Source organism: Doryrhamphus excisus, linkage group LG7 (genome assembly GCF_037039965.1).
Source record: "Doryrhamphus excisus strain RoL-2023G ecotype Guam linkage group LG7, RoL_Dexc_Guam_v1.1, whole genome shotgun sequence".
Classification (NCBI taxonomy): domain Eukaryota; kingdom Metazoa; phylum Chordata; class Actinopteri; order Syngnathiformes; family Syngnathidae; genus Doryrhamphus; species Doryrhamphus excisus.
In genome coordinates, this window is record NC_136363.1 from 8,911,485 (window position 1) to 8,924,201 (window position 12,717).

Consider the following 12,717-nt stretch of genomic DNA (forward strand, 5'->3'; position numbering starts at 1 on the left):
GTCCACCACGTCATAGGAAAGCCATGTTCAAAACACAAACAAAAGAGGCTTCTCTACACATCTTAAAACTTATGATTAGTCAATGAGCAGTAAGTAGATAACCTAGCATGATGCTGCTGTTAAACTATGACTCGAATGCTAGACTGTAACTGTAGTCGGGAGCTGATATTTTCCAGAAACTTACTTATGTTCTACTGCTAATGACTAAAGAACGGAAAAAGGTAGAATCAAACTTTTTATTCTGATGAAAGATGGGAGGCTAATCTTTCTTTTGGTAGATTCCATGTTTATGTAACTGTATAACAAAATATTTAGTGTGCCTTGAAAGATCAGTCAAAATTGTCTAAAAAGGTACGAAAGGACTTGTTTTTGAAAAATGTCTGGGATTGAATGAGTTAAAATGAGGTTCTACAACTTCGTGCAAAATGTCACAAATGATTTATTAATCTTTTTCCCCCATCTTTTAAGCAGTTGTTGTTGGACCCAGGCTAGTCCTTGTAGCACTACGGCCTCCCTCGCATGTTTCTGCGGTGTCAACACTTTCTAAAGATAACGTCCCCTCTGCCTGCAACCCCCCTGTTCTGGAACCACCTCTCTGTCTGCTCTTGGGCTTGCAGCGAATCCGCTGCCGTCAAGATAGCTAAAATTAACCTTTAAACAGGGGGTTCTCGCACTCTAATGCGAATGTGGATCACCTGAGACAAGTGGAGAAAATAGTGCCTACAGTATACACTGACGGATGAAAAGCAAAGACTGTGTCACACTCCATGGCTACTGAAGGTCTGAACCGTGGGACGACCCTGACATTTGACCTTAATACATGTAAATCCTGATTATTTGCCAATCAAAACAGATATCTGGATCAGATTAGAGATATCCTTGAGGAATTGATGCTTTCCTGTCTAAATCATGAACAGATCATCACTGATGCAACCATATGCAGAACACCGCAGATTGATTCTGCAAGCAATCTCAGTCTTTGATTATGACAGACTTTTCATTTAGCGGATATGATGCTGACCACTACTCAAGCGATTTGAAGGTCAAGGCCCCGGCGGATTACAGAGCGTTAAACTGGTAGATGAGCGGACAGCTGAGCCGATGGCGCACCGGGATGCGCATGGTAACCAGTGCCTAAAGTGAACAGACCACTTTACACTGGTTATAAGTCTGTTAAATGCAGTAGAATTATGAAACTGCTACTCTGAAAATGTTAACTCCAGCTGGCCAGAATCTGTGTCATGCTAAAATCTGGATGGTGGCTAAAAATGGCCAGTGAACGCATCGCGGCTGGGTGTTGATATCCTGATGATGCATCGGCTTTGCTAATGAATAGAATGGGACATTTCTAGGAAGTGGTTGTTTACATCCTGTTGAAAGAACAAGCACAATGTTGTTTTTTTTTTCCTAAAAAAGACATGCATCAGAGGCTAACAACAGTAATATACCATCTTCAAACAGACTACATCCCAGTAAATCCCAGTCTATTAGCTGTACACTGACTACTCTATTGTATGTCTGTTTCTATGGTCTGGTCAGTTGAGAAGATATAGTAAAACGGTCGCTGAAATGCGAGGAGTGTCGTCACTTTTGTGAGATACTGTACCGTACTCCCTAGCAAGCATCTGCTGACCTTTAACCCCATCTCATTTTCAACCAATCCCATGCACCGAGTCTGCCATTCATATTTAGCGCTGCTATCACTGGCAAGAGAGCATGTTGACACTGGCCGATGAAGGATAGCAAGCGAGAAGGGGAAAGACTCATAGAGATAGAGATTAATTTAATGCCTTTGGAAAGAGGGCAGGAAATGGCAACTAAATACTCTCATGAGGTTCTGAGCAAAAAAAAAAAAAAAAAAGCTGCTCTAACGTAATAAGATCTTAAAATCGCCCATGTGGATATTTCCGTGAGACAACTATAATAAACCTTGTTGACTTTATGCGATTTGACGACTGAGAAATTCCTTCCCAGAGTGAGAAAATTAAATCGTTGAAGGGAAATGTGAATACAATCATAGCAGCAGCGGAGAACCGTGCCAGCCAATCACGGTGCACATTTTTGTGGCGTTTCAAACATATACCTCATCATACTAATTAGCGTTAATTGTCCCAAAGTGGTTAAAGCGGCATTCCCTGTTGAGCTGCTTCCTGGCTAAATCATAATTTAACTGTCAAAAGACACGGAGGTCCCCACAGTGGGGCCTTCACCATCCCCAAGTGGGAAAACAACCGCATGCCTAATGGCCACGGGTTATCATCATCAGCGTTTCTTTTCACATAAGCTAAATCTACTATGATGCTTGTACTATATTACATTAAGTGCAAAATAAATGGAAAAAAAACAGTGTTTCCTCACAGTGGGAGGTCCTTCATCCCTGTCGTAAATCTCTCGGTAACAATCTGGATGTTCAGTACACAGCAAGCCTGATGGATTGCTCATGTGTCTGACAATAGACATGCAGTTTTAGAAATAATACGGCACTCACCAATGCAGGCGTGTACGCGGACAGTCAGCTGGGTTCGTAATATAATGCTGTGCTTTTTCCCTCTGGACCTAAAGGGGGGCAGGAATACATGTTTAAGTGCATGGAAGAAAAAAGGCATCATCTAAAATTTCAACTAAATTCACAATATGGATGCTGATAAGGTGATGAAGCCGCGTTAGCGTGGCAAAACAACGCCCAACGCCCCTATGGTGACGGCATTTGCAGACACAACACACTCATCTCCACATACCAATAATACACACTCGCATATTTTCAACAAGCGAAAACAAAATGAGCACATAACGGGAAGTTATGATGGTATTTTGAGCATAAATCAAATTCCTTAGCTGTTATCGGTAAACCTGGTGCTAATCTTTGACACCCATCAGCTCCTGGTATTCCCAGCCAAGCAGGGAAAGCACTGACGTGATAACAATATGTTTTGAACTACTGTACAGTAGAACGCTAACTCGGCCTGCTCAGATGCTGATAGTGCCACTGTCTAATGGTCATGATTTATTTGCTTTGGACATGCTGGTCCCCGAAAAAAGTGCATTTCTGGAACATACTTTGTGGCGTTTTTATTTCTCAAACTTTTTCTCAAGATGCAAAAGTGACTACATTTTAATGGATTATGTTTTGGCGAACATTTATCTGTTTATTTGTGTGGTTGTGTTAAAAATTACTTGCAAAGTTCTGAATGGAGTTGGATAAAACTATCCAAAACAGGATATGGAAGAAGTGATTCAATTTCATGGGTGATTCGAATCACCATCTGGATCCAGGAATTGCGAGATGGAACCATTATCGGCATTTGTGCATATAATGCCACATAAAATGGATAGGGCACCTGAAAAAAAAAATACAGGAGAAGTTTCCAACTGGTTGTAGATATTATCAAAGACTTATCCAAAAAATAGAAGATTATTATTTTGGTATGAATCACAATAGGGAACTACAGTAAAGTCTCGTTATATCGATATCGGTTATAACGAATTACTACTTATTACGATACTATTTTCATTTCCTGGCAACTTTTATGATATAATTAATTCCGTTAGTACGATACCCGGTTATTATGATAATCCGGTTACTACGATGCCCTTTTCATCTCCCGCCAGCCAATTTGGTCTGCTTATATCGATACAAAAGCAGCTTAAATCAATCTTTGCTTAAGGATTTCAATATAAAAAAAGAACACGGCGAACGGCTGCTTCCAGTCAACTTTATTTTTCACACTTCCACCACCAGAGCGCAGCACACACACCGATTCCCGCACTTCCTGGTTCACAGGTCATGCTCAACCCGCCCCACATAGCTGGCCAAACACATGCCTGCAACAGAAGAACCAACTGACATAGCATACACACCTATTCCAACGAAGACACAAGCGTACAAATACATGTATTTAATTGTGTTGTATTTATCTTTTTATCGTTCGTGGTTTCTCTCGTGTGTATAGATTCTATACACACGAGAGAAACCACGAACGCAGTTGGTTCTTCTGTTGCAGGCATGTGTTTGGCCAGCTATGTGGGGCGGGTTGAGCATGACCTGTGAACCAGGAAGTGCGGGAATCTGTGTGTGTGCTGTGCTCTGGTGGTGGAAGTGTGAAAAATAAAGTTGACTGGAAGCAGCCATTCGCCGTGTTCTTTTTTGGTATTGAAATCCTTAAGCAAAGATTGATTTAAGCTGCTCGACATTGTTCTATACTATAGAACAATGTCGAGTGCATTATTGCCCACTTTTAATGCAGTTCGGCGCAGGATCGGATATATGGATAGTGCGGTTATATCGGTATTTTTTACGACTCCCGAGAATATCGATATAACGAGACTTTATTGTATATGGTGCTTGGCAAATGTCTGAGCACTCAGAGTTCTTCTCTAATTTATGTATTAATATTCATAGTAATTATTATTGTTATTATTATTTCATAATTTAAAATAAGTGTGAGGCATATTGAAGAAAGACGGGAGGGTTCTAATCTGAGCGTATAATATGTAAGTAAATGCCATTAATAAGAAGAAAACCCATTTCCTTTTGTCGGCATACAGTATGTTGTGATATACTTTTGCTTCCATTGTGCAACATTTACCATAAATGTTGTGTCCATCTCCTTTCCCTGTGTTTACTGTCAACATGTCAACTGGAAACATGCGGAAAAAGTCTGCCAAGGTTGTGCTTGTTAGGATTACTGCTTGGCAATACTTTGTTGAGGTGAGGCTGAATTTGAATTGTGTCAGCCATTCAGCCCCTTACCTGCCCGAGTGCTCTGTTCAGCTGTCTCTCATTTTGTGATTAGCCGCGGGTCTATTTAATTCCCTTAGTTTCAAGTCATTCAAGATAAGTGTCATAATAGTTCTTCCTTGTTTTCTGCTTTTGAGACTTACTGAGTAGTTTTTGTGTTTTCCAGAATAAAACCTGTAAATTACTGAGCCAACTCTGCCATTAGCAAAGAGATATACTGTATAAAGATCGCTGGAAGGCCATCCTTTTTGACGCTGCATCAACAACATTTATCCAACAGAGGGAGGACAAGCCTAGGGAAGACACATCCATCTCATCTCAACCTGAGTGTTGTTTTTAGGTCAAACCCAACCCTAAGTATGACTCAATGCCTTCTGTCACTTCATTGTGATCTTCGCAAAACAACAAAAAAAAACACACACATTGACGAGCTGACACACAGAGACAAATCTGATCCAACCAGTTGCTCCAGATCACAGTCGCTTAAGAAACCCACGCCTTGATTCACCTGTCCATCATCATCTGGAGGCGTTGCTGACAATGTACACACAACACACACACAAGCTTTGTGGGTCCTCCAGTGCTTGTTCCACAGCCGTCTGCTCCTAAAGACACTGTGAGGACAATTTGATTCATCCTCAAAGTTTTATAATCAATCAAATGGTGTATGGAGGCCTTCAAACCAATCTTGCTCTGGAACTCCTCTAAATTAATCTTGCAGCCCTCTAAACGCCCCTGTATCAAAATTTCATGGTGATTCAGCCCGACACCATAAATGTGCTGTGGTTGTTTTTGTTTTGGCATGGAGCTGTGTGAGAAATATCAAGTCAATTTTAATTTGAAACCAAAAATAGGTAATGAGGTGAGGAGAAAGCATGTATTTCTCATACTTTCCATGAATTCCAGACAAATCCATATGAACCTTATTGTTCTTTCCTGTTATATAAGAGGGAAAATGTGTGTTTGTCTCAAACGATGACAGGTGTTTTGTTGACATGAATCTCACCCTGTGTCATCCTGCTGAAAGCCCTCCAGCTCGTCTCTTTGCTCGGCCAGAGAAGATTCCAGATCCAGGTAGGTGCCATTGTGGGAAAGTTGTAGTGCACAATCGTCGAGCTGAAGAACAGATGACACATTTTGAATGTGAGGCTTGATACAATACATCACAGTATGTACTCACTGAAAATTAACTGATTTATTTGAGAATTATTTTCTTATGATTCTGAGAATTATTATTATTTGAGAATTCTGATAACTGAGTACAGTTGAACCTTGGTCAGCATCATTAATACGTTCCAGGAAGGTCCCACTCTAACTGAAACAGACGCAAACCAAATAAATCCACAAGGAATCGTGTAAATCCAATGTTTTAACACACAATTGAAAATGCATATACATACACATAAATGTTACATTTTGTTACTAAGCCAAAGACATTTACACTGTTAGACTTACACCGTATATTCATAACACAACAAGGTGATTGTATGCTAATTGGAAACTATTATGCTCATCCTGATGGTTCATTTGCATGCTATAGCAACAAGACACCATTTAAAGTTATGACTCTTCTGCATTGTTACATGTTTCACACCCTGTAAAGTGAAAGGTTTCCATCGGGGGGGGGGGGGGGGGGGGGGGGGTCAACATGAGTGCAAACAGTGGGAGGGCCCTTTGTGATGTGGCTTTGCTGCAAGACACAAGGGAATTAACTTGTTGGGGGTTACTAATAAAGGCAGTAGAACATAAAACTAAAACATGCACGGAACACAGTGAGGGTGTACCTTTAATTAAACTTGCACCCTGTCGCTACAAATCCAACGAATGCAGCCCTGACATCTGCTATTGCTCCATGTGAGGTGACAGTGTAGAACACTGTGCGTCAGAGTCGCTCTGTTACATTGTTGTAACTCGACACCCTGTTGATGTTTTGAGACCAGGTGCATGAGAATATAGCTGTACACGACCGCCATTGATGTTTATGAGCACGGTCACAAGTCGAAAGCAGGTGCGACAAACTGTCCCGGTGACGACACCATAAGCTGCTGTACATTTAGACCGGATTGCACGACAACAACCTTTATTCCTGAATGATCTCCGTTTACACAGACCTGCAAAATGGCTTCTCACCTGTCGGCTGGGATAGGCTCCAGCATACCCCCGCGACCCAAGTGAGGATAAGCGGCATAGAAAATGAATGAATAAAGCTGTTTTCTTAAATCCTATTTACACAAACCAAAATCTTTTTGTATTAAATTGACATCTGAGAGAAGAGGTGCTTTTTTAAGTTTTGGGTTTTCATGACGTCATGAAGAAAAAAAACTCCTTCCTGATGGATGTGATACCACCTCAGCCACCACAGCCATGTCAAAAAGCAGGCTTTGCTTCCTTCACACACTTAAAAGCCTGGAGCTCTGCCGACTATCCGTCAGACGGCCAAAGACATGGCAGCTGTAAATTTGATTCACTTTCATTTTCTTCAAATGAAAACAAGCCATTGACGAAGGTAATAACAAAGTTTAATAACAAACTTTTATGACCATATCAATCAAATCTGAGCATTCTAATCATTTCAAAGGTCAAATGTACCTCATGTTCATTGCATTACCGTTTTGAAATGAACCATGAGACAAAAGCGTTGAGTTAGCACTTAGCACCTGTGTGCTATCACTGGCTTTGACCTGGAATGGTCCCTGGTGTGTCCTGCCAAACTGCCCCCGCATCATGACGGCACACTCGGACCAGCGAGCAGAGATCACAAGACCTGCTCTGGGCACCCTCTTGTCTTTCCCTCCCTTTGCACTTGGAAACAGAGACGGCTAGTCGGACGGACTCACGGCATAAATATAACCCTGCTATATTTATCTGAGGCTACACACACACACACAATCAGGAGCTCAAGGGTAGGTGTGTCCCTGAGGGCCGGGGAGTTGAATGGAGACTGTGATTGTCATCCATTTGCCTTGTTAGAAGTCATAGATTATTCCAGAACTGACAGCATGAGCCAGCCAAGGTTCTCATTCCAGTTCCTCTCATCTACCCATTTTAATCTGAGCCAAATCCTAATCCAACAACAGGGGGAAAAAGGCAAAACATGGGACAGTAAATAATCAGACACAACCCTGATTAAAAATACAGTCGCTAAAGCAGATTAAAAAGGAAATTGTAGCCACGTTTCCTTGTTTGATGCCAATTTCCGTGTCAAGTTGTGTACATGATGATTGGTAGTTATGGACTTGCTACCAGTGTCACCATAACATAAGCATGTTGCCGTACGAGTTGGAGCAATTAAAGGTTCTACACCCTGTTCGTGGTTAATAGATGTTTACAGCATGGTTTGCATGTCATTAAAAGCCTAACACCGCTATGGTTCCTGCATTTCGTGCCATGTGAGATTTGCTACGTCTAAGGTTTGTTTGACCAAGCGGAGGGGAGGGGTGTCGGGGGTGTTAATCATGTCCTGCCCCACTGCCCCAATTTGGAATAAGACAAAAGTGTTTCTTGTGCCCAATCTGTCCCCTCGTCATTATTCAGCACTTTTATCACCGCTTTCATTCCACAAATGCCTCACAGGCACTTTTATCCTTTTAATAGCCGCTTTCTTTATCTCAACGAATCCTCCAATCTGTCCAAACACCATCACCTCCAACTCTTTGCCTCATTTATCTTGCACAGCCTCCATCATTTAAAAAATGCTTAGACAAGTGAAACTAATAACCCGACGCCAATCCAGAGGGTCTCACTTTCCGAGCGCAGCTCCAGTAGCAACTGCGAGGGGTCCCAAAAACACTTAGAAGCAAGTATTCCTTACACACATTTAATCAAACTCTCCCCGAAGTGGAGAAGCGGGGAGAAAAAGGGGAGTAATTATTTCTATGTTAGAATAACACAAAGCTTGCTTGTGTTCACCGCCACCCCCCTTATGTAACTTGGAGGATGACTTTTGAAGAACAATCAGAGCTGCTCTTTCAAGGGAGAACCGAGTCGGGTGTGTTGAACACATCTATTCAAACACACAATGTTGCTTTAATATGTGCTAATTAAATTAAGGGAGTTACCATGTAAGACGAGTGGCATAGTGAAACTAACAGCAGTTTAGGTGTTGACATGTTTTGTTTTGTTTTTTAAACTGAAACAAACAATATTTGCGCAATTGAAGCAGTTTGTTGACAATGGAGCCTGAAAATGCAAACATTTGAAGGGAATGTTTTCAAAAACAACACTCTTATTATGTTCGTGTAACAGGGGAAAGCAACATCTCACAAAAGTGAATACAACCCTCACAAATCAGCAACCAAGGTATACTACTTTAGAAATGAAACTTAAGATATACTTGTAGGGCTTGAAGAGCAGAATAGATTTACTATCCATTGAAAATGGCTCAACGTACAGCCATTATTGTCTGAATAAGTCAAGACAAGTGAAGATTATTGTGTCTTGTCTACAATCGAGCAGGGTGTTGGTATTTGTATTGGTCAGCAGTGGAGAAACTGGAAGGTTGGAGATTTGGTCCTCACTTCCTCCTTCCTCTTTGTGTCCTTGGGCAAGAGACTTCACCCACCTTGCCTCCAGTGCTGCCCACGCTGGTGTATGAATGTGAATGAATGTTTGCTGGTGGTCGGAGAGGCCGTAGACGTGAATTGGCCGCCACTTTCCATCAGGTAGTGTGTGACTTATTCGCAACCAAAGACGTATTATTTACACATTTACACAATTATACATTAATTTAAACATGAATTTCCCTTAACATGGACAAAATGTACTGTGACATTCCGAAGCAGAACAGGAGCCCCTCCCTTGAAAAAACTGGGCCGTATGGAAAACACACCTTCAAGATGACAAGCGTCTTGCTGACTTGCCAAGTATGTCTCCCAACTGAGCACCTGCGGGGCATCATCAAGCGGAGAGAAGTTGAACCGCAAGGTATCTAACATCATCAGCTTCATCGGCGTGCTCATGGAGGATTGAATTCCATGCCCAAGAAGACAAAGGCAGTGCCGGATAATGGTACTCACATGAAATGTTGACACTAGACACAGTTTGGAGTCAGCTATTTAGACAATAATTGTACGTGTTGAGTCATTTTCAGTGGATAGTAAATATAGTACTGTAACTTGACAACACTTTGCGTTTTTACTTAATTGTTGTCATGTTAATGTACTGAAATCCCAGCAGTGTTCGGGGTTACAGACGTGGAAGACAAAGATGGGGGTGGGAAGAGGTCAGGAAAACCATGGCACCCAAAGTGAGAAGAACAAAGTGTTGCAGGCATCCGGGCCTCGGCCACAGGAATTCTGGGACAAGTGACCTATACTTTATGTGTAACCCAGCTGGCCATGCAAAGAGTCGCAACATAATAATACAGTATGCTTTCCTGAGTAGAAGGGTGCACAAGAGGTTAGTTGACTTGAACAAAGTTTTCCCAAAAGGCAGTTTTAACTGACTGTTTAACCAGCATGTTCTAATAACATTAGCTTTGCAATCTGACAGTGGGGGGGACGAAAAAGTGCAACTTTTCAGTTCCATCCCTATAATCTAAACTCCAGTATCCAGTTGCCGTTGCACACAAATTGCACAACACAAGCCATCGTTGCCATCTGTGCATGTAAAGGTTGTAATCATAAGCTTTTCTGTGCTGCGGGCCATTTTTCATTTGTTTTGCGGCTTTTAAATACGGGGCAGCTCAACATGGACCGCTCTGGAAAACCGCTTTGCTGTCGAAAGTCAGTTTAACTGTCTGCGCATCTCACTTTTGAAGAAAATATACACCTCCAAATTGTTTTCTTTACCTTGCAGTTTAGACAAGGTCACGGCGGAATATGTGAAGGAATTTTTGTTTTGGATGCTGAACTTGGCATCGCCCTTTTTTTTCAGTTTTCACAAGCCCATCATAAACTGACAGTGACCACTACACACCTGTGTGTCAGGCTATTTGTTGGGCTCATAAAGGTGTTGACTGTCCTGTGCAGATAAATGAGGCAGCTGGGGGGGATATGACAACTTGCACTAATAATGTCCGCCTGAGCACCTGTCACTGTGGCACAATATACACTGATTGATAATAATAATAAAGAACATCTCACAGGTTCCCCCTCGCATACAGCCATAAAGGCTGCAACCTCCTAGATTTGGATTTCAATGAAATATGAAGCAAATGCAAACCATGCTGCAAGACTGCAGGCAGGCAAACTGCATTTCACCCCCCAGGCTGGGAGGACCAATCACTTGGTGTTGCATGTGCTCTCAAAATAGGCTCTGGGTGGCCAGCATGGACGTTTATTTGGAATTGAAGGTTGCAAAATAACTTCAGTGAGTCACAGTGGAACTTATTTAGCCATGAGTCCAGAAACAAACAAACACAACATCACAAAAAATGTGCAATTATTACAGTATATATAACATTTTTAAAATACCACTATAATTAATGAATATTTATTAAGTAAATGAAAGTTTCAATGGTGAGGTCATAAACAGCACAATGTGTATTTTATGTGACTATGCTTCAATAGTTATGAAACATGTTTCATGCATTAAGATATATTGCACATTTCATTATTTGTATTTAATACTACTATTTGGACAAATACATCTAAAAAAATTAAGAATGGCCTACAATAGTGCCAATATCATCATTTTATCAGCAATATATATCATGGTGCTATGATATGCTGTGATGTATGAACGTGCAAGGAAAGGTCCTACCTTGTGTGGAGCCTTGAGGAGCCTGTGGACGCCTGCGAGCTGGTTGATGAGTGGGATGTCCTCCCTGAAGGTGTACAGCGGTGGTCTGGTCGGTTCTGGAAAGTTGGTGCTGTTGAATGGATCTGTGTCGTCTAAAAACTGAACCCTGCAGACAAACGTGGCCATGGTGCATCCATGCAAGTGGCTCCGGCGGGGAAGAGAGGGTCGGCACTGCCCGGTTCCTGGAGCTGCACGCCGGCTCTCCTGGTAACTAACAAACAAACTTTCGTCGTCAAGTGCAGTCAGGACCAATGCGGTGAAGGTGCTAGGCTTGAGCCTGATGAGATGGCGCACTTTTTTGCTTAGTCTGCTCCTCCTTGCTTCTGCTGGAGCGTTTTGGACCGTCCTGTTTTATTTTGGGAGAGGCAGGTGGCCAGCCAAGAGGGGACGTAGGCGGACTCCAGCAGCCTGGTGCCGGAGAGTGTCTGTCTGACACTGACAGCCGCTACACTGTCTGTCTGAGTCCCTCTAAATCCTCCCCCCTCTCACACCCCCATATCTATTTTCCTCTCTCAGCCTCATCTCTCTCCTCCCCTCCGATCACTGGCCCGGCTTAGCTGCACAGCGTTATACAGGGGACATAATATTGGAAATCAACATGCACACTTACAATGCAGTACAAGAATAAGTCAATGCAATGCATGCGACTGCAAAAAATAAATCATTACAATAATCACAATTTAACTCAATTAAATTACATCGAAAAATAATTTGCATGGATATAAGTAGATACAAAATCTATAAAATAATTTTAAAAACGACGATTAGTGGCTAATTACATCAACCATTGTACAGTCTATATATGTTTAGTAAATTAAACAAGCTTTAACAAGTTTGGAAAGTCTTACTGTGCAACGTTAAACAATGGCACCCTCTACCGGTAAGTATATGTAATTGCAGGCGCTGATAGTTACAGGATAGAACTGAATTTCGTTTACTTGATTATTAAACAAGGGTGGCTTAATGTTAACTGTTTTAATGGTTGTAATCAAATATATAGAGTGAAATGGTAGTTTTTATTGTTCAAAGTATCATAATAATTTGTCAGTGACTTCCTGCTAATACTTCCTGTATTAGCAAGGTCTTGCTCATGCCCCTGGAAGGTTTTGCGACCAATTGTGCTGAAATTTTGCAAACATGTGTGTGTCAGTCCCCTAAAGCTGTGTAACAAATTTTGTGGTGATTCAGTTAGACATGCCAAAGTTACATTAGGTGTTCCGTAGAGCACGTTGAGTTGT

The 12,717-nt window shown here is 41.7% G+C and overlaps 1 protein-coding gene across 6 annotated transcripts in view; it reads right to left on the reverse strand.

Annotated features, from left to right (window-relative positions):
- fhod3a (formin homology 2 domain containing 3a) overlaps window positions 1-12,168 on the reverse strand; it is a 36,466-nt gene extending 24,298 nt beyond the window's left edge. For 5 of the 6 annotated variants that reach the window (XM_058046826.2, XM_058046825.2, XM_058046824.2 and 2 more), the window contains exons 1-3: window positions 11,441-12,168; window positions 5,745-5,854; window positions 2,489-2,556 (exon numbers count right to left, since the gene is read on the reverse strand). In XM_058046826.2, coding sequence (XP_057902809.2) covers window positions 2,489-2,556; window positions 5,745-5,854; window positions 11,441-11,605 — 343 coding nt within the window. In that variant the 5' untranslated portion in view covers window positions 11,606-12,168. The remainder of the gene's footprint in view (window positions 1-2,488; window positions 2,557-5,744; window positions 5,855-11,440) is intronic. The other variant, XM_058046816.2, reaches the window with a different exon arrangement.
- Window positions 12,169-12,717: the final 549 nt, after the last annotated feature.